The following is a 27,113-nucleotide window of genomic DNA, read 5'->3' on the forward strand; positions in this document are numbered from 1 at the left end:
GGCACCGCCTCTACTTAAAGCGCGCCCGGAGCTGCTCCTGCCTCCTCCTGCTCGCCGGCCACGCAGCTCCACCATGTCGGACCGGCTGCCCTACAAAGTGGGTGAGTGTGAGCCCTGGGCCGACTCCGCCGTGCTCGGCACCTTTCCCGGGCCGGGGCGGGTGCGGTGCGGGGAGCGCGGCCTCGGCGGCTGCGGCGCCGCGCTGGATGCGGCCGCGGGGGGGAGGACGGCGGGTCCTGCCCGCGGCGGAGCCGGGCCTGAGCCCCCTGTGCGCTGGGGGAGCCACCGCGGGGGAAGGGGGCTCGGGGAGCGGCACTGCCGGCTTCCCACTCGCGGTTGTGCCGCTCTCCCGGCCCGGCTGCCCAGTCCCTCTCCCGCCGCTCAGAGCCCTTGGCGGGAACAGGCTTAGCTCCGAAGGTAAAAGTATTTCCCATCCCGGGACCTTTGATTCATGTGCCATGAAGGTTTTGGCGGGTATTTCACTAGACCTGAAACTTCACAAAGAATCCCAGTTTATATAAAGAGTTGGGTGTTCCTTGGAGGCTTCATTCAAAGAACATTGGTATGTAAGGCTCAGATTCATAAATAATTTACCCTAGAGGCTCTGAACCTAAAATACTGTAGGGTATTTTTGAAGCAGCCCTGGTTAAGCTACCAAGCCCTTAACAGGGGTAAGATTAAACCTCCTCCTCTTGATATGTTTGTTTCTATCGTCCTTTCCTGGCCTGTTTTCAGGCAGGTTTCAGTCCTAGTGGTGTACAGGCTGTGCTCCAGTCAGCTCTAGCACGTGCAATAGCTTCAGTGGCCCCAGGCTTCGTTCTGCAGCAGAATGCAATTAGTGTGTCTGTGTTAAACCCAGCAGTCTGACTCGGAGTTCTGGTGTTCCCCAGTGCTCTAAACAATCTGTGTTCACGAGGTAGGTGACAAAAAAGCATCTGACTATGGTCTAAATGGAATGGTGAACTTCTGAAATCTCTCCAAGAATCTCAAACCAACTAAGAAGGACAGTCTGTGTTGGCTGCTGCTGCAGAGTTGATGCAGCTGGGCATTACCTGCTTGACCCTTGTGTTTTTAAGGCTGGGGTTGGGCATCCATGATGAATACAGTAAGCCTGTCAGAAATCTGTCTTGCTCATTTTTTGCTGGACTTTTCTGCTGTAGATACTTTTTACAAAAGTAGAAGTAGACAGGTAACTAAGATAATTACAGTCACTTAAAATAATTCTTGTGGATCCAATGGGGAAGGACCTGCAGCTTTGCTGTGAGGAGTGGGAGCTAAGCTGGGTTCAGCTCCTGGTGCACTCTTAGGGAGCATTCTCAGCGAGGGAAGCCACTGCCCTACAGCCAACCTGTCCCCACATGCAGGTCAATACTGTGGAAGTCAGTCCCTGTAGGAAGTTTTGGGACTTTTGGGGAATGTCTGTAAAAAGTGCTTAAGGCTGTGGCTTACTGAATTCATGGGCCTCAGGATGTATGTGCACTAGATCACAGTTGATTTATACCCTCTTGCAGTAGCATGAGGGGCTGTTAGGTTTGGTCTAAACTTGTGTACCATAGCAAAGAACCAGGAAGTAACTGGAATAGGGTCTGGTTTTTCTGTACCTCCGTCTCCCAGCTGGTGCTGGGTGTTCAGTTCAGCTGTTGCAACCAGTGCCTACCCACAAGTGTGTGAACAGATACCAAGGTCTCAGCTATTCAAACTCTGACACCTGTCCTGCTTCTCTTGCAGCTGACATCAGCCTTGCAGACTGGGGTCGCAAGGCCATTGAGATTGCAGAGAATGAGATGCCAGGGCTGATGAAGATGAGGGAGATGTACTCTGCATCCAAGCCCCTGAAAGGCGCCCGCATCGCCGGCTGCCTCCACATGACTGTGCAGACAGCAGTGCTCATAGAGACCCTCATCGTGCTGGGGGCTGAGGTAATGTGGCTCTGAGTTTCTCCCTCAGCTCTTGGGTAACGCTCTGCCAGGTCACTGCTCCTGCTTATGTAACACCTTACGGAATCCTGGCAAACATCTGTGCTTTTTGGATGAGGCTGCAATCTCCACGTGGCTGGATTGTCTTGTCTTCTCTCCTCGAGCAAGAAGCTTGTTGCTTGCCCTCAGCACCTCTGGGGTGTGGGTGTGTGTGTTTCCTGTGGTCAAGTTGCAGCTTTGAATGCCTGTTGTGCCCTGTGTGCAGTGCCCTGGGCAGTGCCCACAGCTGCTGCCACGCAGCTATGCTGTGCTCAGGCTTGCAGTGCTGTGGCTGCTCATGCTGCAGCTCTAGGGACTGCCTCCAGCACAGATTAGCCTGTATTAAGAACCCCACTCTGCCCTGGTAATGTCAGCAAAATCTAATGAAGTTTACTGAGAGCTTGTGCTGGCCCTTCAGCTGTGCAGGAAAAGAAAAGAGGTGCACTGTGGCTTCAGGGACCAAGGGCTGGGATCTCCACTGAATTTTTTGTGTAACTAGGAACCAGTCACTCTCATCCATATTAAAGCCTGAGCCACTCAGAAGCCATTTACTGCCTTGTGTCCCATGCCTGACTTGCTGAATGAAGTCTGGACGTCACAGCTGAGTGTTTGCTGTACAGGGCATGAGGAGAGCCAGGTATCTGAGCACAATCTGCATTGCTTGTGTGCTGAGCAGGGAGCTGACTGGAATTTCGATGGATTGTTAAGTATGTAAATGATCTGAAGTTCCTTCTTCCTGCAGTTTGGCTGCCCAGAGGTGCCCTATATGGCATCCTTCTCTGGAAACAGTTAAGAATTGAGCAGGGTTGTACTGATTGAAAGGTGCTGGGAGAAGGAGGAGTTTCCTCCGTAGCTGTGAAGATGTTTCCTCAAAAAGAGGAGGAGGTAGGTATGGACACTGTGCCAGGTCAGCCTGGGCAGGGTACATGCTGCCGTGCAGGTGTTCCCCAGCCTGTTCAGAGCTGTCCTGTGGTTGCAAATGGTGCAGTGCTGAAGGAGAGCTTTGATGTGGAGGTACAGTACTGGCTTTGTTCCAGCCACTCCATGTGGAACTCGTGTCCCTCTGCAGGATTTAAAAGGAAGCAGTAGCCATTGAAATTTGGGAAAGCTCCTTGCTGCTCCTGTTGGTTGCTGCATCCCAGTATGGCTGGCCTAGGAGGCAGCTGTGTGCTTAGTTAAACATTGCCAAGCTGCTTTAAGCTGAGCATAACCCCAGACCAGTGATATAAGGGGTTCATCCAAGTCATTCAGGCAGGTACCTGCAGAGACTTGGTTTCTCTAAGATGTGGTTGTACCTTTAAAGGTGTGTGTTGCTGTGTGAACTCCTTGTCCTGATGCCTGTGGATTAGTTTAGGCTTTGATTTGAGTTTGGATTCAGCCCTGGTTCACCTGTTCTGTCAGAACTTTGGTGCCAGGGAGGGAGGAATGAAACTGATAAAATCATAGCCCATGTAATGAGGATGTAGCTCACTGCAGCATAGTAACCTTGGTGGCCATTTTTTGGCTGGGTTAATAAAGATAGAATAAATATTCTGTGCTTCATAATTTGTAACAAAAAATAATCCTTTCCATACCCAGTGTTGTAATTACTAGTGTCTGAGCCTGTCAGGTGTTCCAGTTATTCTAGGCTCTATGTCACTACCACAAGTCTATATTGAGTCTGAAGTGTAAACAGTATATAGGTATTCTGTATACTTTTGAATGTCATGACACCCATAACCTAAAGCTGCACCTCCTCACCTGGGTTTTTGCAAGTTGCCCCCATGGTGTCACCTGCTGGTATGGGGGGAACTTGCAAAAACCCAGGTAAGGAGGTGCAGCTTTAGGTTATGGATTTTGTTTTCCTGTGCTCCTTCCAGGTGTGTTTTCATGACAAGTGTTGGTAGTATAGGTGGCTTCCTACTGCACCCTTTACTTCAAAATGTCACTTTTTGATCAGGTGGGGTGAGTATCTGAAAACAGGCTGGATGTTTGTGCCTTATTGCCCTCTCTACTTAAGCTCTGTAGCCAGTGAACATGTGAATAGCTGCCAGTCAGTCCTGTGGGGAGCAGAGGGTATGTGGCTCTGGGATGTGGTGCTGTGAGCTGCAGTAGGTGTGCAGATCCTTTTCAGTGCAACTCAGCAACATGCTGTTGCTTTTCTAGGTGCCTGAGCCTAGTTATGAAATCTGAGGAAAACACTTAGCTCAGCTGGAAAAGCTTCCATGACTGGAGCACAGAGTGGGAGGTGGGTGAGCATAATCTTAGAGAATGCCTGGATTGAGTGTAATGTTTCAACTGCATTTCTGACTCTTGTGAGTGCCAGCAGGTGTGTTGCTGCATGTCCATACCCTCAGTGGACTTGCTGTAGGGCTGTTCTGAAAATCTGACCTTTATTCACCAAAACTTCCCAAACCCATCCTGTGCCTGTTGGGCCCCCCTGAAGATCTGGAGTATGCTCTGGCTGTCTGGAAGAAGTGCTTGTGAGCAAGGAGATGGCTGAATATAATATGGCACAACTAAAGCTCATTCACATTCTCTCCATGTGACATTTTCCCTGACTTAGTCAGACACCCAGTTCTCACCTTATCTTTGTAGAGCTACTGAAAATGGCAGGAATCTGCACTAATTTCCTTCTGCTCTTGCTCCCTTTTTAAGTCCTGTGTTTGATAGAGTCCCTGATATCTCAGAACTTTGTTCAGCAAACAAAACTTGGTTGTTTTCCAGGTACAATGGTCAAGCTGCAACATTTTCTCCACTCAGGACCATGCTGCAGCTGCTATTGCAAAAGCTGGTATCCCTGGTAAGTTCTCCATGTTCTGGTTTGGCTGAGTTGGGCTGTACTGCCTGTTCTTGCTAAATCAAACTGTACACATCAAGATCTTCTGAGCAAGCTTGAGGATAGAAACAGCCCATCAGAAGCAGTGGTTTTTACAAACCAGGACATTTGATTCAGGCTGTGTTGCATCAGCCTGTGCCCAGGTCTCCCAGCAAAGGCTGCTGTTGGGCTCTGATAGATCTCATTAAGATGATGGAATGGGCTGGGTGATGAAATGGAGTGGTGTGTAGGTGTGTGCAGCTGGATGTGTTTGGTGCTTTCCAGCAAGCCCTGTCCTAAATAGGCATTGGGAAAGGTAAGGGAACTGCATGTACCCTGTCACAGTGGCAGGGTCAATACCCAAGATATTTTTAGGCTAGAATTAGCCCAGCTGTGTTCCTGCCTAATATCCCTTAGTTGCTGTATCAGGATGCTGCTGTCTTGTTACTGTCAGGTTCCAATAAGGAGGAATTCCTCATGGACCAGTAAAAATACCTGAAGCTGTCTGTGGTGTCAGCTGAAGGAAATGTAATCCTCAGTGCTGGGAACTGAGCCCAGCTGTTGGCAGAGGCTAAATTTGGTTTCTGGCAGTCTGCTTTGGGAGTGGTCTCTCATTTCTATTATAAATAATTATTGGCACAGGTCTTTCCCTAATTGTGGCACATTCTAGGGCAGCAAAGTGATCCCTTCATCAGCTCCTTTGGCACTACCAGCTCCAGGCATTGCCTCTGGTGTGGGATGTCAGAGGGCCACATGGGATTCTTTAGATATTGGGTTGTCTTCCTCACTGCTTTCAGCACCCAAAACTCAACTGAAGAGCCACTTACAGGTTGAGTGTTTGTGAAAGTGTGTGACCATTGCCATTTGTATCCTTATTTTTGGAACCTGCTCTCTTTGTTAATATTGTGCCTCACATACTGAATTTGTGAGACCCTGAAGGAATGCTGGTCCTTTGGCTTCAATATGAGATCCTGACACACATTAATTCAGAATAGGCAATTGCATGATTAGCTCTTCATGGCTCAAGCAATTTTCTATGTAAACAGTGAAAACACAATGATTTAGCTGAATGTTGGGGTGTGTAAATAATGCGCCCAATACGTGTTTGAGTGGCTGAGTACTTCTGAGGGTTGAGTACAGCAGGAAGACAGTACAGATGCCTGGAAAGAAAGAAATCCTAGTGGATACAGCATACCAGTGGTGGTAACCTGTTGCTAGGGCTGTACTGACATAGAAGTACACCCTGATTAGAGCAGATGAGGCACCTCAGCATGGATTTTAGTGCTGGGCTAGAGAGACTAGAATTTAAACTCAGAGCTGTTGAAGAGTTTATATTCTGCTGCTTAGCTCATGCTGAAATCTGGTCCCTCTTTTCTGCTGTGCTAGAAAATGCTGTGGTCATGTATTCATTCATCTGTATCATTCTGTCCAGTGGTTATTTCTAATGAATGGGGTGCTGTGGATGTGAGTCTGCTTTAGTTTGCTTTGTCTTCTCCTTTTTAACATGGAAGAGGAATAAGGAGAACAATGAAGTCTCAAAATTTTGACCATGTTTGTGGCCTTGGAACAGTGATTATTCTGAGGTCTGTTTTTTCAGTGCAAATGTCCTTGCTGGCCTGCAGGCACAGATAATCATCTGTCTGTCAGCTGCTACTGGGAGCTGCTGATGAAATCTTCCTTTGGCTGCTTCACTACATGCTGAGTAAGAAACTGGCTAATGGTTTGTGCTTGTTCCCATGCAGTGTTTGCCTGGAAAGGAGAGACAGATGAGGAATACTTGTGGTGCATCGAGCAGACCCTGTACTTCAAGGATGGGCAGCCCCTCAACATGATTCTGGATGATGGTGGAGATCTTACCAACCTAGTTCATACCAAATACCCACAGCTGTTGAAAGGTGACTTGTGTTTTGTTTTGGTAGGCACAGTTCTGCCTGGCAGGCTGTTTGGGTGGGGGGTGTGTAAAAAGAGGTGGGGGAAGAGGGACAGGCGTGTACAAACAGGCTGTGAAAATTCCTTACAGTTCAAGACCAGAATCTCTTACCTGCAGGATCTGTTCCCACTTCTGCTCTGTAGCTGCAGTGACCTGTCCTGGCCATAGTTCACTGAGCCCATTACCTGAAAATGACCTCTAGGTAGTTCTGCTGTCATGCCAAAAGCTTCCTGGAAGAGGGCTGTGTTCTAGAACAGCTGTTTGCAATTAACAGTTTTACATGAATGCATTTCTTACCCATTGTCTTAGTGCAGTTCTGAATGAAGTCATGACCACCTGAAGCCTTCTGTGGAAAATGAACAGTTCCACCTTAAATGCTCATTCAGTTTGTCAGTGAAGATGCTGATGAAGTCAGGAACTCTTGCTTTGATTTGCCTTCAGTGCAAGTTGGTAAAACTGATCAGTGTAATGTTGCTAGCATGTGCTTATGTAAAAGGTTTCTGTGAAGGGAATTTGACATGAGCAGGCTGATCTGTGCCTGGTGAGTATGACAGACTCTCCTTAGCACTGCCACTGTCCATCAGCTGTGCTGCAGCAAGATTTGTGCCCAGGGTAGTTAAGGGGCACGTTTGGTCTGGGATGTGAAGGAAATTGGGTGGTGGTGATACAGTGGGGCCTGTTGGTGCTTTTGTAGAGGGGAGGTTGCTGTAGAAGCCTGGATCAGCTCTCCTCTGACTCATGCTCTGCTTTAGTAATAAGATAGGAAAAAATCTGAAGGTGGCAGGCTGTGAATAGGGCTGTTTGTGGGGAGTGTGGGGCTTTGCTCCTCATCCATGTGCTGCTGCAGGTAGGGGCACCAGAAAGAGGGAAACTTTCTCTGTGACAAGCCTCACTTTGTCCTTCATCCTCAGCCTGATGTCACCTATAAACCAACACTCAACATCTTTGTGTTATTTAAACTGTGATGGAAAGTTTTCATTGGTCTCTGCTCAGCCTCTCTTCCATCAAAGCTCTGGTGCTTCTTGGGTTGCCTCTTTGTGATGTGCGTGACCTCTTGCTTTTCCCATGTTTGATGCCCAGGAATACAATTGGTCATCCCTCTCTGTCTTCCTGGTGTTGTCAGAGGCCAAAGAAAGTATTTCCCATGTTCATTCTCTGTTTTGCAGGGTTGTTTCCCTACCATGTACACTTTGGTTGGTGTCTGTTTCCAGAGGTACTTGAGCTGAGCTCCTTTCACACTTTCAGCCCTCCTGTTGTCCTTCTTTCTCCTCTCCAGCCCTTTTCATCCTCTTGCCAGTCTTGTGCTCCTGGTGGAGAAGGCACCAGTATAATACAGGGCAGAAGGACAATGGCTCTTGAGCTGTCTCAGGTTTTGACATACATGTGTAGCCTGCCTCTGATAAAAAATATCCCTGTCTGGGTTTGCTTCCTAAATTCATAGAAATGACTCTTCCTCTGGGGTTTTAAAAAGTCTAGGGAGGATGCAATATCTGTCAGTGTTTCCCTTCCCAAAATGTATGACTGTCTGCATTGGCTGTAGTTGAAAAGCTTCTTGCAGCAGTTCAGTAAATTAAGACTGATCTCATCCTTTGTAGAGGATGACAAACTTGATCTGTTTTACTTTCCAGTCCATTGTTCCTTGGAAACAGAAAAACTTCCAGAATGGGGCTCACAGAGTAGAGTCTTGATCTCCTTAACCTGAGATCTGTGTTTAGCCTTTTAGCTGCAAAGTCTGTTTAAATGAATAGGTGTAGCATCAAATTTTGGTATCTTATAGCTAACAGGCTAATATATCTTAAGGGCTTGTGGGGAGATATGACTACTGTGGAGGTGGAATGAGAGTGACTTTGGCAGAGCATGCACAGTGTGTGGATTGTGAACATGGGAGGCATTTTGGCATGAGGCAGCTGAAAATGCCATTTGCCATTTAAAGGCCAGATAAGTTTTCTGGGCTAATTTCAGAGGGAATTGTCTTCCATGCTTCAGCTGCATTCTAATTTAAATAGTTTGGTCCTAGTGTGCAGCTAACAGTTGAAAGTAGTATTCCTTCAACTAGGAGACAAGTTAAATGTGTATGTGGAACTGCTCAGTAAGCTGCCTCTCTCCTGAAGTGTGCCTGCAGTTAGAGGGCAGAATGGCCTTTGTACTGTTGGCTTATTCCATTAAGCCAAATGCCCTTAATACCAAGATAAATAAAGGAAGAAAAGGGGGGGGAAATGAGAACTGGCCAGTGGGGAAAGTCATCTGTGCAAAAGCCCTGTGTGGGGAAGACTGGCTCATTTGTGAGTCATTGATCAGACTTGCTCATTGCTCAGGTGACAAATAAAGGTCTGAGCATTTAGCAAGGTTGTGTCAATTTAATTCAAACTTGTTCTTGCTGCAGGCCCTTCTCTGCTCTCCAGTCACTCAGGCATTGACCATGAGTGGTGTAGGCAGCACTTGGGGCAGCTGCAGAGTGGTTTAGAGCAGCTGTGAATGGCACCTGGGACAGTGCTGGGGTGCCTCCAGGGTGGGGAAGCTGTTGGCATATGGGCTGTGAGGTCTGCTTAGTGCTGTGGAAAGAGAATCTGCTAAGCTCAGGACTCTCACCTGGAGAGAGATGAAGGATGAGGAGAGTGTCTCTTATTTGCCAGATACACAGGAAGAGAGGGCAGGTTTGAACTGGAGGTTCCTGCTGTGACCTCCAAAAGCTGAGAGGGCAGGTTTGAACTGGAGGTTCCTACTGTGACCTCCAAAAGCTTTTCTTCAAGGGGGTGATTGTCCATGATCCAGGCAGTTGTTCTGGAAGCTGATGCTTTTGGGAGAATGTCTACAGATCCTCCATTTCACTGTGCACAGGGCTGCACTGAACTTTAAACTCTGCTTTCTCCTCCAAGCAAGCCCTAAATATGCCAAAGCCTGAATGCATTCCCTCAGCAGGTGACCATCAGGGCAGTGGGGCTGTCGAAGGCTCTGTGGCGAGGTAAAGTGAAGGGGATCAGTCAGCCTGATCACAGAACCACAGAATGGTTTGGGTTGCAGGGACCTTTTAAAGGCTCTCTAGTCCAGCCTGCCTGCAATGGGCAGGACATCTTCAACTCAGGTTGCTCAGAGCCCTTTGAACATTCCAAGGGATGGGACCTAGAGCACTTCTCAGGGCAGCCTATTCCACCCTCATTGTAAAAAAATGGTATCTTATATCTAGTCTGAATCATCCTCTTTCAATTTAAAACCATTCTCCCTTGTCCTCTTGCAACAGGCCATGCTAAACAGTGTGTCCACATCTTGTAAGCCCACTTCAGGTATTAAAAAGCTGCAGTGAGCTCTCTGGAGCCTTCTCCAGTTAATCAGCCTTTTCCCTTCTAGTGCTGTTGGTCTCATTTCCTTCATGTGCTACAGAGTGGTGTGGGGAGCAATGGGAGGGTCTCATGGCTCAGTCTCAGGCTCCACTGGGGAATCTGTCAATTTTGTTGTGAAAACCATGTTGAATTGCTCTCAGAGTTTCCTGCCTGGGCTTGGACCAGCTCACAGCTGGATTTTTTGAGGAGTAAGGATGGATTTGGACCAGACTTGGCATCTCTGAGTGAGCAGTGCCCTGGAGCCAGGAGGACCATTTGTGTCATGGGTAGCATCACCAGTTGGTCAAGGGAGGGGGTTGGCCTGCCCTGCTCTGGGTTTGGGCAGCCTCCCCTTGAACATTGTGTGGTTTTGGTCACCACAATGTAAGAAAAATGTCAAACTCTTAGAGAGTGAGTGTCCAAAGGAGGGACACAAGGATGGTGAAAAAACTTGAGGAGAAACCATATGAGAAGTGGCTGAGGTATTCAGCAATAATTGACTGGAACTCCAAAATGAGGATTTTGCAACAAGATGCATCAGAAAGCAGCAAGAAGGGGGCTCCCCCAGGAGGGGGACAAGCCAGAAGCCAAGGGTGGCCCCAGTGCAACCATGCTCTCACTAGCAAGCTACAGTCCCTCAGGGTGCAGAGAGGAGCCATCAGTAGGTCCTGGACAAGGAACCAGCCCCAGGATCCATCCAGGGTGCCCCAGAGCTGGGAAAATAGTGGTGAGACATCATGGTCAAATTTCCATCATTGGGGATCTGCAGATGCCCTGTGTTCATTTGTCCATCCCAGGGGAGCTGCTGGGACAGGACAGCCCAGGGTTCCCCATCTGCAGCTGGGGGACCAGGGATGAGCCTGGCTGCATCCCAGACCCCAGGCAGACTCTGCAAGCTTAACCAGGACTGCAGTTTGGGGAGGGTTGGTAATGTCTTGGGGAGGCATGGAAGAAGAGAGCATGGGTTTGTCCACAGAAAAAATTATTTTAAAAGAAAATGAGCAGAGAGGGAAAGAAGTGCAAAAAAAGTCCTGACAATGGCACTGCAGGAGGAAATGCTGAAACCCAGTGACACACACAGTGAGGAAAGAATGGAGGCACAATAACAAGGATTTAAATGCTCTTTAGGGTGAAAATCAAAGCTTGGGCATGACCTTGAGGAGCACAATCCTTGCTTTGCTTCTGAGTGTTCCAGGGTGCATCAGGCTGGCTGGGGGAGAGGTGACTGTCCACTCTGCTCTGCGCTGGGGTGGCCCCACCTCGAGTCCTGGGGGCAGGTTTGAGCAGCACAATATAAACAAGATCTAAAGCTGCTAGAGAGTGTCCAAAGGAGGGACAGGAAGAGGCTGAAGGGCCTTGAGAAGAAGCCCATGAGGAGCAGCTGAGGGCACTTGATCTGTTCAGCTGGAGGAGCCTGAGGTCAGATCCCACCAGGGCTGCAGCTCCTCCCGAGGGCAGCTCTGATCTCTGCTCTGGGACAGGCACAGGGCATGGCTGGAGCTGTGCCAGGGAGGCTCAGGCTGATACCAGGGAAAGGCTCTTCCCCAGAGGGTGCTGGCACTGCCCAGGCTGCCCAGGGAATGGGCACGGCCCCGAGGCTGCCAGAGCTCCAGGAGCTGCCAGGGATGCCCAGGCTGGGGCTGTTGGGGTGTCTGGGCAGGGCTGGGGCAGCCATGGGTGATCCTGGGGGTCCCTCCCAGCCCAGGCCATTGCCTGCGGGCCGGGCTGAGCGGCGCCCCGGGCTGACAGCAGAGGGCGCTGCGGCGCCGCGGAGCGCGGCCGGGCCGGGACCGTTGCTGAGGCCGATCCTGGCCCGGGGCCCGTCCCCGTTCCCTCCCCGGGCCCGGATCCTGCGCCCGCCTGCGTGCCCCGGGAGCCGGGCAGGCACAGCACAGGTGAGCAGGTGTATGGCTCTGAAACACGTCCTCTGATGTTCCTGCAGTTGTTTGAGGGTTTTCATCTCTTCCCTGCTCTCTGCCAAGGGACTGTTGAACTTAAGCCTCTGTGGGATGTTCCCAGCACCTGGATGGCCTGATTTGCACAGCATTGACTCCAACTATCGTGAATACTTTTACTCTTCCCACAGGAATTAGAGGTATTTCAGAAGAGACAACCACTGGGGTTCACAACCTGTACAAGATGAAGGCCAATGGGACCCTAAAAGTGCCAGCTATCAATGTGAATGACTCTGTCACCAAGGTAATACAGACAGAGCCCTTCTACAGTGTTCTGCTCTCTGACCAGCTTGATGTTGGGATGTTGTCATTGCCATGAAAGTATTCCTTCTCTTGCTGAGCTTCTCCTGATCTGGTTCTGAGCAGAGATTTCCAGCATATCCTAAAAGTGAGCCCTTGATGTCATTGTAAATGCCCTGTTGTCAGGACATCAAGGGGTTTTTGTATGTAAGGACATCCATTCTTCTGCTGTTTAAGAATGTGAACACACTTTTGGAGATCATGACTCCTGGGCAGTCAGTACTTGTGGCAAGGAGCCTGTCCTCACTCTGAGTAGCTTAAAGGCTCCCAGGCAAGTGTCAGATACCAGCTGGAAAAGAGAGTGTGACCTCCTTGAGCTTGTGCTGGTCAAGGTTGGTTGGTTGTTCAGCCTGTGGCTGATCTGTGAGCAGCAGATGCAGAAGAGAGGGCAGGAGGGAGATATTTATCCCTTGCTTAGCTTTAGTACTGCTTCCAAGATAAAGCCTGGTGAATTGAGAATGAAGTGGAATGGTTTTTAAAGGGTGATGGTGCTTTTTGGCTGCAGATGAATTATAGTGGCAATTAAAGGTGTACTAAAGATTTATGCATCTTGATGTTTTATAAATCTAGTTACTGACTCTATTTCAAGTTCCATACAGACATCATCCTATTGGGTTGGCAGTTCTCATGTTTGGCCTGCCTTCTCTGCAGTTTGCTGTCTCCTTTCTGCTCACTAAGATGCCCCTGACACTTCATAGGTTGTGGGCTGGAGTCCAGTTGATTTTGAAGGAAGTTCTTCACATCCTTTTCAGCCAGATTTGTGCCACTTGCATAATAATTATTAGTACTGTTTAGTAGACTTGGAAATTCAGATGTTTCTAACAAAGCCTCTTAAAGGGATTTGGGATTCTAGTGCCAAGCAAGTGCTTGTTTTCAAGTCTTGTTTGGTATTTATACAGTATAAGATTTGTACTGGCCACAATTACAGATCTCTGGGAAAATGTGCAACTGAGATGACAAACTGCTCTCCCACTTTGCTATTTCCAGTTGGTGCCAGGTTCCTGTGCTAACATTTGGAGAGAGAAGGCAGGCACAGCAGCCAGCTCTGTTCTTCCCCTCTGCCACTCAAATGTGTTTTGGGTGGGGCAAATGTCTGCATCCAACACTCTGCTCTATTCCCTGCATGGGAATGAACAGACACCTGGAAGGCTTTGACTGCAGTTGGGGGATTTGGTGATGAGGAATCAAATCTGACTGACCATGCTCTTTTCCTCTATGCTGCATGGAAAATCTGCAGGACTAGGAAAGCGGGATACCAACTGGTACTAGCTCTAGAATTTGAAGAATTGGTAACACAATTTTCTGATACATTAATGGCAGCTATGCCTCTGGTAATGATTGTAGGCACTGAGTCAGGAACTTCTGGATCTGAGGTATAATTTGTTACATTTTGGCCATGAGCAGTTTATCCCATTTCTGTTCATACTTACAAGAACTGCTGGTGTTGTGGGTGTGCCTTCCACTAGACCAGGTTGCTGCCTCTGGGAATTTAATCTTAGGATTGCCTGTAGCAGACAGTGCTGTGTTAAGTAAAAGCGAGAAGGGTTGGTGCCCTAAGGCTGTAGAAAGCCAGGACAGGCTTTGAGACCAGTATTTTGCTGTGAATGCAGGATTTTTTTAGTATTGCTTCCTTGCAATAGTAAAGCACAGCTCAACATTAGTAGCCAGCTTCTTTAAAAATTCTTGGTCTCTGTAACTCCCCAAGGAATCAAATCTGTTTGTACAGCCCCTCCTCCTGGTCAGAACAAAAGGCTTCAGAAGAAGAAGGAGCATTACAAAGATTAGCACAACAAGGTGTGTTTGAGTTTAGGAAGGTGTTCAAGGGGTGAGGTAGTATTTGATGTCTGATTTAGCTGGGCACTTTTGATTGGAGGGTCTGGCTGTCAATGTCAGTGTTACAGCAGGAGGATGTTGTGTGATGGGGCATTAGGAGATGAAATCCAGAGGGTCCTGGTTGCAGTGACCATTATTGTGAATGGCTGCTTGCTCAATCTTTCTAAATCTGAGCAATAGTGAGTGACAGTGTTAGGGTAACTCTTCATGGGAAAAGATGTATTTTGTATCTTCTGGGGCTGCAAGAACCAGTTACTCCTGGTCGGTGTGGGCAGCTTGCTGCTCTGCAGGCTGGATGTGTCTTGTAGAGATAAGATGATATGCTGCTGGTGTGTTTTGCCTTCCTGTGGCATTTGGTTCAGTTCATTGTCTGATAAATAGCAGCAAGGAGCTGATGAACATCTGGTTTAGGAACTTAGACCTACATTGGTGTGAAAGACACTCAGGTTACCTCTAACAAGTTTTTAGCAAGTCCAAGCCCTGGTCAGTAGATACAAGGTATTTATGAAATGCTTCTCACCATGTTGAAGCTTGTGTTTGATATAACTCCATAGACTGAAACTGGATGAATAAAAACATCTAACCAGGTTGTCTTCTTCCTGTCCCTCGTGGTGGTTAAAGTATTTAAATTACTCTCCTAGTACTTGCACATAAGTCCATTTTCTTTCTTTAAGGAAATTTCACTTGTGTAGCATTCATCTGTTCTGAAACTGCTCTGTTTTCTCCCTCAGAGCAAGTTTGACAACCTTTATGGCTGCAGAGAGTCCCTCATAGATGGCATCAAGCGTGCCACAGATGTCATGATTGCTGGGAAGGTGGCAGTGGTGGCAGGATATGGGGACGTGGGCAAGGGCTGCGCCCAGGCCCTGCGGAGCTTCGGAGCCAGAGTCATCATCACGGAAATCGACCCCATCAACGCGCTCCAGGCAGCCATGGAAGGTGGGAGCTGAGCAGAGCAGCAACTTAAATAAACAGGGCAGGAGACCTTTCTCCTTTTTAATGCCTTTATTAAAAATCAGCTCAGATAGGAAGAACCAACGGGTCGCGCTTGCAGCACCGCTGCTTCTAGGAAAGGCACAGAGGGGGAGGAAAAATGCAGCTTTGTCTACTGGCCTGCAGGCAGAGCTGGGGGTTCTGTCCTCACCTGAGCATCAGGAGATTCCCAGTTTTTCAGTCTGACATTCGAGCTCCTCTTTCCAGCCAACATCTTTCAGGTTAGAGTGAGGGGTAAAAAGGGTCTTAGCGGACACTGGATTCTGTTCCTCACGTCTGGACAGCACCTTGATCCCTCAATTCCCTGCACCTTGATCCCTCAATTCCCTGTTGGCTCGTTGTTTTTAGGGGTTTTTGCTAGGTTTGGTGAGGGGCTTCCTCATTTGCATGCCAATTTTGTTGTCCCCTCCTCTTCACTTTCTCGGGTACCATTCTCCAGGAAGCAGCAGGGTGCCACTCTACAAAAAGGGGAATTCCCAACCATCAACAACAGGTAGTTAACAAAAAACTATTAACAACAGGTGATTACAACAACAAACAGTTAGAATTCCACCGTGGCAGCAACTGGCCCAACCTGTGAACTCTGCAACCTTTTAAAAAAATTCTACTCATAACAGCAACTGGGGCATCTGACAGGGTCTGTGTGTCAGTGGAGAGCAGTAAATGAGTGCTGGCCAAGAAAGATGCAGTGGGTTTCAGCCCTGTCCCTGCTGAGGTACAGTTGAATCCAATTTAACTGTAGGAATTCTCTCCTTGCAGTTAGGGAAGGAGTTTGTTACTTGAGGCCTTGAAGGTGTGTTGTGAATCAAGGATTCAGAGACCGTGGTAGTGATGGGCTGAGGGATTGTCTGAGGTTTGCAGTTCTAATCTCCAGTGTGGGATAAGGCTTGACTGGAATTAAAACATTAAAAAACACCAGGCCTTACCCTCTATAGATTTTTTTGAAGAGCAGTGCCATGCTCTCTGTCTTTCCAGCTGAGCCCAGGGCATGCTCTGGAGCTGGCTGCCTCATGTAACCGTGCCTTTGGTACCAGTTTATCCCATTTCTGTTCATACCTGCCATGAACTGCAGGTGTTGTGGGGACACTTCTTTTGCAAATTTGACTCCCTGAATTCAGTCTTGAGTGCTGTGCCAGACTGCACAGATTGAATGCACAGATCCACAGATTTGGAAAGGGTGAGGGATGGGTGGTTTTTGTGCCATGGTGCTGTTTAGCGAGACCAGTGTCCCACTACCTTGCATCATTTCTAGGCCAGGTTTTGGCAGAAACATTTGACTCATTCTTTCTCTGTACTTTTCTACTTCTAGTATTGTGTCCCACTTGTTAATAAATGTTGGTGGTTGTGTAGAGAAGTAACATTTTCTCTTTTCAGGTTATGAAGTTACAACCATGGAGGAGGCCTGCAAAGAGGGCAACATCTTTGTCACCACCACTGGCTGCACTGATATTGTGCAGGGCAGGTATGGCCAAGCCACTTGCTTTATTGAAAGCATACCTGTACAATTAGATTTCTTTTCTAAAATACAGTTATAACCTGTCAGCAGTTAGCACTCAATCTGACTTGTGGACATCAGAATTTAGCATGAATTTGGTGAGAAATTAAATCTTTGGTCAGTTTTGGTCGGATGTTGCCACATTGCAGTTGTTCCTGGCTTATGGAATGTAATGATGGAGAAACAAAGGCTGCAGAGAGGTAGATTGACTTTTGGAGAATGAAGGCATCAGGGCTGAATTCTGTGTTAGGCCAGACAAATGTGAACAGAAGGGGAGGCAGGTAAAGGTTGAAAGTGATTCCATCTGTGGGTGCATATCAGCAGCTGAAACCAGCCTGTTCTCAATGTACTGCCCTGCAGTGTTTGGTTCTGCTTCTTAGATCTCAGTTTATATCCCCAGCTCCACACAGACTCCTTCCTTTCTTTGCCATGATGACTGTACATGTTATAATGGAAGATCAGATTATGTGGGAAGAGATGTAAAACTCCTGGGAACTTCAAAGTCATGAAGCAAATTATTTCTTGTGTAAGGAGAATAACTGCAGGTATTTGTTTTGACCAATCAAACAAAAGCTTATTACTTTCCAAATTGGGAAAATACTTTCTCTCCAGTAAGTTTTTATATCTTTGGGAAGTGTCCTTCCCTAGAAGTTTGAAAGGCTTTTCCAGTAGACTTGCCATGCCTGGAGGGGTTACCAGCCCCACACACCTTGTGAGAGTCAATGCAGTTGTTGAGCTAGGCACTTCTCAGGGCTGTGGATTGGAGCATCTGCTGAGGGAGAAAACTGTGTGGATTAACTTTTGATACAACTTCTTTTCTTTTGCAGACACTTTGAGCAGATGAAGGATGATGCCATAGTGTGTAATATTGGCCATTTTGACGTGGAAGTTGATGCCAAGTGGCTGAATGACAATGCAGTGGAGGCAGTGAATATCAAACCTCAGGTGAGGCAGCCTTTCCACAGGCTCTCCTGCTGGAAAAAAACCAGTAGCTACTCAGTGTCCATTTCTAGAGAGTATTTCTCTTCAGCTTCTTTGGTGTTTCTAGCTTTGTTGGAAGCCACTGTTGCTCTGGTCAGAATGCAGATTCTGCTAACCTGGGACAAGCTGCACATGATAGTCTTGGGCTGCCATGAAAGAAATTGTTTCCAGCCAGTGCCCAAGGCCTCAGGGTGATCTCTGGGGAGAAGTGCCTGGTATGGGTACATCTTCCTCCATGTGTTGCCACTTCCTTGAGAGACAGGAGCCTACCCGTAGTGCTGGTTGTAGAGACAATTAATTGCATCAAGTAATTCTGCTTTGATGCATTCAGCTTTGATGTTTGGGGCATGGGTAGGGGGTATGCAAATGTGCTTGCTTCAGTAGCCCTGAGGTGAAAACAATGTCATAGCTCAGCTTCCAAAAGCAAGGTAGATGAGTGTCGAGGTTTAGGGCAAATTAGGAGGAGAATTTCCAAATTAGGGCTCCTCCAGTAAGCAAACCCACACAGCCCCTCAACCCAACTGGTTCGGGAAGGATTCCTCGGAGAGGAGTGGAAAGAACCTGTTTATTTAACAAGCACAGCACCCCCCAGCACACAAAATGAACAATACCGGATGACACCACTCTGAAAAAGATGAAAAATTCAGAAAGTCTCTCTTGGGGGGTGGTCACTCTGTTCTCAGTCCCTCCGGCGCTGGGGCTGCTGCTGCAGGCCAGAAGGTGCAGGATCTTGGTGTTTCCCAGGTCCCAGTCCAGAGCAGGTTCGAAATGATCAGAAAAAGGAAAGGAGAAACAGTCCAGGAAGAAATTTGGACAGTTTAGCTAAACTAGCTAATGAGCAAAAGCAAGCAGAAGCGAAGCAAGCAAGAGCGAGAGAGCAAAGCAAGAAGCAAAAGCAGCAAAAGCAAAAGCTGCAGTCTCTGTGTCCCGCCAGGCTGATAAGAAAACCAAAACAAAACTTTCCCTCTTCAGAGCCAGTCTTAAAGGTACAGAACATAATATCCAACATTAACAGAACACATGAATGGGGATACAAGCATCATAACGTCACCCTAGGACAATGAGAAATACAGAGCAGACCATTAGACACCCTATAAACTTCAAGAGCAGAGCCCATAGATTGCCTGGTGCCTGACCTGAATCTCCTCTTGTGGAGCTGTTTGCTCAGGTACTGCTCTGCAGCAGAACAGTCATGGTCCTAAGGGAATCTCAATGGAATGACTTTTGGGATTCTGTCAAGGTTTGAAAAAACTCACACCTCTTTGTTTTCAAAGTGTGGTGTGTGTTTTTCATCCACTCTGAAATTGAAGCCTCAGGAAAGCCTACCTGGTGCTCTGCCAAACTTGGGTTTCTCTTCCAGACCTGGTGCCTTCATTTTAGAAACCTGTGTGGGCAGAGCAGGCAGGATGTTTTACCCTTGCTCAGCTTGCATGCCTGCCATGTATTTGTGTTAAGCTATGGCTGTAGCTACACAAGGGAAATCAGAGTCTGAAAATTTCAGCTTTTCAACTGTGTGTCTTAAAGCAGAGAAACAAAACTGAACTACATCAACACTGTTTGGTCACACCAGTGTTGAGGGACAACCATAAAGCAAACCAGGTTTCATCTGACTTGGTGAGGGACTTCTGGTTACCTTTTGAAGAGGGAGTATCTTTGCTATTAGCTGGATTTTGTGACAGGTTTTGTACTTTTTAATAACACCACACCCAAACATACCTCTCAGATCTCCATTTGCCCTTCCAATTTTCATAATTCCCCTGTGACTTATTTGCCACCTACATCAAAGTCTGACTAAGCACCTGTGAAAGGTATGTTGGGTCACTTTGCATGGCCTTAACCAGGGCTGGAGTTACACCCTCAAGTTCTCACTGTGTTCAGGTTTGTTCTTGCCTATGGCCTTAGTGGAGCTGACTCTGCTCAGCCCACGGGTACCTGCCTGCCTTCTGCTAGCTCAGGTTGTTTAAAACTAAACCTTGGACTGATTGAAGAATAAACATTGTTGAAGATTTAAGTGGGTGTTAATATGGCACCATACAAACTCCCTGCACAGAGGCAGTAAATCCCTTTTTAAATGCTTGCTTTGAGGGGCCAGTCTGACATTGATGACAGAGTGTAGTAAGGTGCAGTGTGGTCTCAGGTATGAAAATTGTAACAAGATTCTGGTTAAAAAAAAATAAAATTACCTTTTGAAAAGGATGGAATTGGGGTCAGGCTTGTCCATATGGATTAATGCTGAAGAAATCTAACTTTCTAAATATTCAGATTTTTACTAAAACCTGTCAGCTTCTTTTCTGTATCCTGAACCAGAGAGGGGAACATAGTACAAGAGCAAAAAAATCCCTGACTTTCTATGAGGAACATCTCTCTTGATGAGAGGGTTAATGCCAGGGCTGAAGGTGTTTAACTTCAGCTGGAGGTACAGAGTAATTGAGACTGTGTCCAGCATGAAAGTTTCAGTACCAGTGCTGGGCTGATTGAAGAGATGTTTAATACTTTAATAAGAAAAACATCTTACTGTGCCATTGTGACTGATGTGTTGCTTTCAGAGGACAGGTAAGGAGGAAATAGGCTTATTGCTGAAAAGCTGGCAGGTTGGTTTGGCTCTGGGTTTGCACTGCAGCCCTGCTCAGCTGTGTTTGAGTATCAAAGACTGACCTGCAGCACAAACTCAACTTGAGAGGGCAAGGAAAGGTCAAGGTCAGTGAACTTTGGCTTGTAAGTTATTCCCACATAGTGGGAAGGGAAGTGCAAAGCAGCCAGAAAGTCCAGAGCCAAACAAATTCCAGTGGGAAAAAGGAGGAGGCATTTGTCTAAGTGTGGAGAGGAGCTTATTGCTTGGATAATTTGAATTCTACTTCTGGAGCAATTTATTGAGTTTACAAATCAGTCTGTTCTGTCTGCTTGTATATGAGATGGGTTTCCACAGTACTGACTTCAGCCTCTGCTGGTACCACTACTATTTTGTATTTATTTCTCTGCATTAATTTTACATTTTCTATGTTCCCCTGTGCATTGAATGACTCCTGTCAGCACAGGTTGCTGAAGGGGTGGGGTTCTATGCACAATCCAGCTGTCCAGGGGCAAGTTATGTGGATATTATGTAAGGATACAAGATTTTGACACCCTAAACCACCCAATTTAGACTTCAAAACTGAAATGCTACTTGAACTGCTCAACTATCTTTCAGTAGTTCAGTCTGTAAATGCAATGTTTGTTATCAGTAACACTGTAGCTGTTCTCAGGATTTTTCATGTTTTGCTTCCCATCTGGTTCCCTCTTTTGTTACTTCCTCCCATAATCTCCTGATGGCCCATATGGTGTTTTTTGGGTGCACTGAGCACTGTCACTGCTAGTCCACAATGGAGAATTGACATCCAAAATAACAACTGCAGCTGCTCAGGGGGGATCATTCTTATCCCACCTGCTGAGTGCTTTTGGGCAGGAGAAATCAAGGCTGATTTAGGGCTGCTCTTTGAGGTGGTTACTGCCTGCATGTGTTGTGCTGATATCATAATAATCTGTCATGTGAACCTGAGAAGCAGAAAATGATGCTGTGATTGAAGCATAGCTGGGGCAGGCAGGTGGAGGCACACACCACCTCTGAAGGCAAAATGCCTGTTATAAAAAACATGGTTTGTATTGGTTTGCTCTTGGCATCTCTGCTGAAGTCCTGAACAAGGATGATTTTCAGAAGAGAGTTTTGTTACAATTACAGCTTCATCATATGTGGCTTTTAACTTACAGGCCGAAGCTTTAAGAGCAAAATTGAAAGCTGTGTTTTACTTAATATTAAATGACTTAGCTTCTGGAGTTTAAATATAGCTGTGAGTAAGGACTCTTTTAGGTCTGTCACAGTTGCTCTGCTGTGCTAGCAGAAAATAAATGGCCTGAAGCATTAGGCTTTGTCAGAGTTGGTTGCTGATTATGTTTTAAGTATTCCCAAAGTGCTCTGCTTCCAAATGCTTGGTATGAAGTGAGCAATAAATACCAGTTAATACTGAGTATTCTTGTGACTTATGGGCCATGTTAGTGTCTCATTATTGCTTTAATATTGTAACCTCCTCTAGGGTGAAGGCAGGGCAGAGAGGAGCTAATGAGAGGTGCAAAAGAAGCAGAGTTAAGTTTAACATTGCAGGAGTCCAGTCTGGCCCAGGCAGTTGGGGCACATGTTAAGTGACATTATCTCCTGAGTTGTGTGGGACAGTGACCTTATCTGTCTCCTGAGTTGTGTGGGACTCTCACAGCTGAGGCTCTGTCTCCTTAGCCCATCTGAGCCTGGATTCTGTGTGCAGAGTCCTCCTGTGCCTGGGGTGGATTGGGGAGGATCATGCCTGTGGTCCCCCAAGAGCAAAGCAGGGTACACCAGGAGCCAGGACAGCTCTTTGTTTTGTGTATTGGCCTTGCAGAGGTGGGAACAGTTCCAGGGGACCTTCAGCAGGCTGAGGGCTCCAGCTGTTCCCTGTGTTAGATGCCAAAGCTCTGGACTGCTGCATGCAGAGGTGTTCCCTCTTCCCTGTCACTACACACCAGTTGTGACCAGTGGGTGTAGATGAACTGGGATTTACTGCTAGCAGCACATTCCCATCACAGCTGGCTGGGACTACACTGGCATGTGGAAAAGCCAGGAGTGTGGGCAGAGCTGGTTGAAGGAGTGTGGGCAGAGCTGGTGAAGTACAAAGCAGATGCTGAGATGTGTGTGCTGTGAAGGCCAGGGTTGCTGCAGGCTTTGCAAACACCAGGGTTGGAGAGAAGGGTGTCTGTGTTACACCTGAATTGCTGAGGGGCAGGGAAGCCCCCTGGGCCCCGGCTTTGCCCCGTGCCTGACGTGGCCCTGCTGCTCCCACAGGTGGATCGCTACACCCTGCGCAACGGCCGCCACATCATCCTGCTGGCCGAGGGCCGCCTGGTGAACCTGGGCTGTGCCATGGGCCACCCCAGCTTCGTCATGAGCAACTCCTTCACCAACCAGGTCCTGGCACAGATCGAGCTCTGGACCCACAGTGACAGATATGCTGTGGGGGTCCACTTCCTGCCAAAGAAGGTGAGTGACAGCCACACAAAGGTGCTGGTAAGGAAGGCAGCTTCAGGTCTGGCTTTGTTGGTGCTTGGACTCATTGAAGGTTCTGTCCTTCAGAGGATGTTTGGCTTTGCATGTGCTGGGTGTGAATGGGCTGTTCTATTGTGTGCAGAACTGGGACTTGCCTGTCCTGTAACAGAGCATCCAGGCACTTCTTGCCTTCTCTAAGGTGCTGGGAAGCCCTGTGCTGCCTCAGGGCAGTTGGAGAGCTTCTACCAATCAGCTTGTTCCTTCTACAAACCTGTCTAGCAGCAAAGGGCAGAGTTGAAGCTGGAGTGAAACTGAATCCCTTTTACTGTGGTTGATAGAGTCCTGATCCCATTTGCACCTGAGAGAGCTTATCACAATCTGGTCTTAATAACTTCACAAAATATTAATGACAGATTTCCTCAGATTTCCCTTTAAACTTATCTCTGTGGTTTTTGTTCTTGGAAAAGTCTGGATCATGTCACAGCTTGCATATTCCTTTTAGAAAACTAACATGGTTTTAATTTTCCAAAATAAGCCTGAGAATTTGAGATGGTTCGTGGAAAAAGATGCTGGAGTTAAATCCTACTGCTTTTGGAGCACAACCCAGGTGTGAGAGTAAATGTGAAAATACTTTCCATTTGGGAAGTAGAATGTGTATGTTTGGGCTTATTAATGAGGTGTTTCCTGAAGAACTTAAGTTTACAAACTCATCAGTTAAGGATCAAGCAAAGCATACTAGAAATGCAGTGTAGGAGTGGATCAGCAAACTGCCACAACTTTTGTCTTCAAAAGAACAGTCTTATTGACAGTTCTCTTGAAAATACATCCCAGTGTTGCTGATAAAATGTGACTTCATCCTTTCACTGAATAACAATTTTTAGTAAGCATATTTTAACTGGAAGTACAAAGAAATGAGAAGTGATGCCCAAAGCAGTTAAATATGAATTTGCCTGTTAGGGGGAAGCATATGGCAGTGATCTCTTCAGGTTCATCCACTGTGACAAACACTTTTGACCCTCTGTGCCTCACAGAAGGCTTTATTCAAAGAATAAAGCAGTCACCTTGTCAGAACCAACAAAAGAGCTTTCTGTGATAATTTTCTGGGTTAATGCCTTTCCTTGTTCTGTGCAATTGCTCTGAGGTCCAAGTGCAAGACTTAACAATTACCAAGAACCTTACCCTGCACTTTCTTTGACTGCAAGAATATTGCTTTGATTGGCCATTGCAGACCTGCACACATTTCTGCAACATGTGTTCCTGGAAATCCAGGAAAACTCCTGTCTCTATGTTCTTGGCATAAATCTGTCCTGCTTAGCTTTGATTTTTAGGTGAGAATGTCGGCTTACCTTTGTCTAAATTTGTGTGTGTTTATGTCTAAGTCTTGAAGTCCCCAAGCTGAAGCAGCTGTGAAACAATTGATCCCTGCTGCTGCTTGAAAACCTCATCTGGGAATTGTCAGGGACTCAGTTCCTTTTCAAGTGGGTGAAATCTGTCTTAAATTCACTGGAAATACACCTGTGAGAGCTTCACACCCCTGTCTAATCAACCAGATGAGAATACAATTTCTGACCCTCCTTTGTTTCATGACATCTTGACAGGATGTACTAGGCTTAAATACTTGTTTCCCTCCTAAACACAGACCTTCCCCTTAGGTTTTCTTTCTTTCATGGTTTATCTGACTCTTTGGTGGATTTCATGGTTCACTGCCACCATTTCAACCATTTCCCCTTAGGTTTCTGATTTTGTCTTGTCACCTTGGCTGTCCTGGTTCCCTAAAGGCAAGGGAAAAGGTCCACAGTGGTCACTGTGAGCAGGCTGAGCTGCTGTGAGTTACCCTCTGTGCAGATGGAGCTTTTTACCCTGGTTCATGGCATGGCATCACTTCAGAGTAGTGGCTTTGTTACCACAGGCCCTTGGAGGGGGAAATCCAGGACTAGTTTTTGAATCATTTAGGCCCTGCTGGTTCACAAGCTGGCCCTTGATTGTTTTGTTTATCTACTGCCCTTCAGTTATATTGCAGCCTTTCATGTCTACTAAAGTAATATGAGGGAAATATTTCTGGTTTTCTCTGTGCTGCTGGGATTTAGACTTAGCTTGTATCTGTTTACTCTGCAATGATTGCCTGGTTTTTGCAGGAATTACAAATGGTCAGGCTTGTCCTTGATCCCTGCTTGTGCTGTCCTTTCTACCTCTGAATATCCCCTGTGGCTGTACATCCCCCCTGACACAGCAGCTTGGTCAGCATCCTCCTGTTTGTTTTCTGACTCTCCTGTACCTGCTCTTGGAGCACTTAATTGCCTTCTAACTTTCTAAATTTTTCAGTTTCTTGAGTTTACACATCTGCCTGACACCTCTGGGATAGAGAAATTATCTCAGCCTTTCTGTGCTTGTGTCCTACAGCCCACCTTGGTTTTATTCTTCATGAAGACAGTGCCAGTAGATACAAGTAGTCTTGCTGAACTGGAGATTCTGGAGTGAATTTCATTATTCGTGTGGCCCTAAGATGGGATATCTGGAGAGGGCAGGAATTTTTTTTTCCAGTGTTAGGACTTAAATAATATTGTAGGATGACAGTGTAGTATGTCCAGGTGTCTTTTCTTTGTAGTGGAAACTTTATAATTTTACCAAACTGGATATTCTTTTATCTGAAGAGTTTGATCTCTGTTCTTTCCTTGTTGGATGGATGTGAATGGGTAAATTGATTGAAAAGGGTTTGATTATATAAAATTTTGTTTCACTTAACCTGACTCCCTCAAAAGCACAAGGCTCTTCCATGTAAGTGCAGGTCTGTGCTCAGACAGGAGAGGGATGTTGGCAGGAAAAGAGCTGTGTCAGTTTAAGCCCCCCTTGTTGCTGCTCTTGGTTTCCACATATTAATTTTGCCCTCTGGACTGTGACTTCCTGAACTAATAGAACTCAGTTCTGATGTTCTTATCTCAATGTTTTGTTTTCCAGCTGGATGAAGCTGTGGCTGCTGCTCATCTGGACAAGCTGAGTGTGAAGCTGACGAAGCTGAGTGACAAACAGGCCAAATACCTGGGCTTGTCCAGAGATGGGCCCTTCAAGCCAGACCACTACAGATACTGAGCAGGTGGCTGCCCAAAGACCAAAGTGCAGGGATACAACCTTCCAAAGCTCTTGTGTGTGCTGGGCTTCTGAGGACAAGCCTTTTGCCATTTTCCTCTCAGTGCTGCACAACCCCTCCCCTTACCAGGGAGCCTTCAGGGCTCTGTCAGTGGATGAGGATCACTGACTCCTGGAATTAGAATTGGTTACTTAGCTAATGTCACAGTGAAAAGGATGCTGTGCACCTTTTGTTGGTTTGTAATGCTCCAGTGAGGGGAACAGGACAGAAGGTGGCTAAATGAGAATATGGAGTCATGCCACACAAGTGGCTGTCAGCTTTGAACAGCTCACCATGAGGTGGGGAACGGTTTCTGCAGGGAGATGCTTTTGCCATGCCTTGCTCCAATCAGGTAAATCCCAGTAGGACACTGGCAGTGGCAGGCCCTCTCCACAACAGTGCCCTGGTAAAGTGCATATTGTGAAACTGGAGGAAATAGGGAGGATATGAGTTGCTTGGTCTCCTTGCTGTAAAAGCAACTCAGCCTCCTGTTAAAAGATTAGAGCTGGAGCTTTTTCCTGGGTTAGTTTACTTCATTGGTTTTGGTCAGAATCAAGACCATTTTGTGCTTCTGCCATACCAGCTTGAGGAGGGGTGAGGCAAGAGAGACTTTTAGCAGCCTTCAAGAGTGTTGTGAGCAGCTGAGGAGCCACTGAGGGGATCATTGGGTTTAGGGGCCTTGCTCAGTCCTCTGCAGACACCAGCAGCACACTGTTACCCCCAACTTGATTTCTCTGAGTTGTCATGTCTGCTGTATCATGTTTGTCACTGACTTCAAGTGCTTTTATTAAAGATCTGACTGTGGCCTGACTTGTTTTGTGCAGTGAGATATTTTGGGGTTTGCCATGGGTTTGTTTACCTTTGTGTGATCTTTAAGCTACTGAAAATATTTTATATACCCACGTGTGGTGTCCTCAAGGCAAAAACCCTTGCTGTGGCTGCTCTGCATCTTGTGCTGGGGCTGGGAAAAGCTGCTTCTCAGGAAATATATGAAGGGCTGAATCTTACAGGATGGTCACTGCCCACACAGATTTATCTCCATATGCCATGGAAGCCCATTCTTGCCACTGTCCTCTTCAGTCCAGCACTGCAGACTGCACTGCAGACCACCTCTGTTTCTGGATGTGAGAATTAAAAGGTTTAGAATGATGTTACAAAGTGCTTGAAATTCTCAGATTCATGCCCAAACCTCAGTGATCAGTTGGAACAGATGGTGGAGGGGAGTGTGAAGTGTTGGAGGAGGAAACAAAAGAGATGAGTAAACAAGATGTTGCTCAGTGTTCAGCTTTTTTCCTGGTTTTGTTTTGCATTGACCTCTAAAAAGCACCAATTTGAACTGAATTAGGGTCCCAAGGGGCCCCATAAGTGTCTCCATAATCATTAATG

The 27,113-nt window shown here is 46.9% G+C and overlaps 1 protein-coding gene across 1 annotated transcript; it reads left to right on the forward strand.

The window, feature by feature from the left end:
• AHCY (adenosylhomocysteinase) lies at window positions 1-26,537 on the forward strand. The gene is made up of 10 exons (XM_066561711.1): window positions 1-101; window positions 1,729-1,919; window positions 4,662-4,737; window positions 6,495-6,647; window positions 12,086-12,198; window positions 14,819-15,026; window positions 16,455-16,542; window positions 17,403-17,520; window positions 22,403-22,597; window positions 25,559-26,537. The coding sequence occupies exons 1-10, from the start codon at window positions 74-76 to the stop codon at window positions 25,688-25,690; spliced, it is 1,302 nt and encodes a 433-aa protein (XP_066417808.1). The 5' UTR covers window positions 1-73; the 3' UTR covers window positions 25,691-26,537.
• Window positions 26,538-27,113: the final 576 nt, after the last annotated feature.

The sequence above is a fragment of the Molothrus aeneus genome, chromosome 17, assembly GCF_037042795.1.
Source record: "Molothrus aeneus isolate 106 chromosome 17, BPBGC_Maene_1.0, whole genome shotgun sequence".
Taxonomy (NCBI): Eukaryota; Metazoa; Chordata; class Aves; order Passeriformes; family Icteridae; genus Molothrus; species Molothrus aeneus.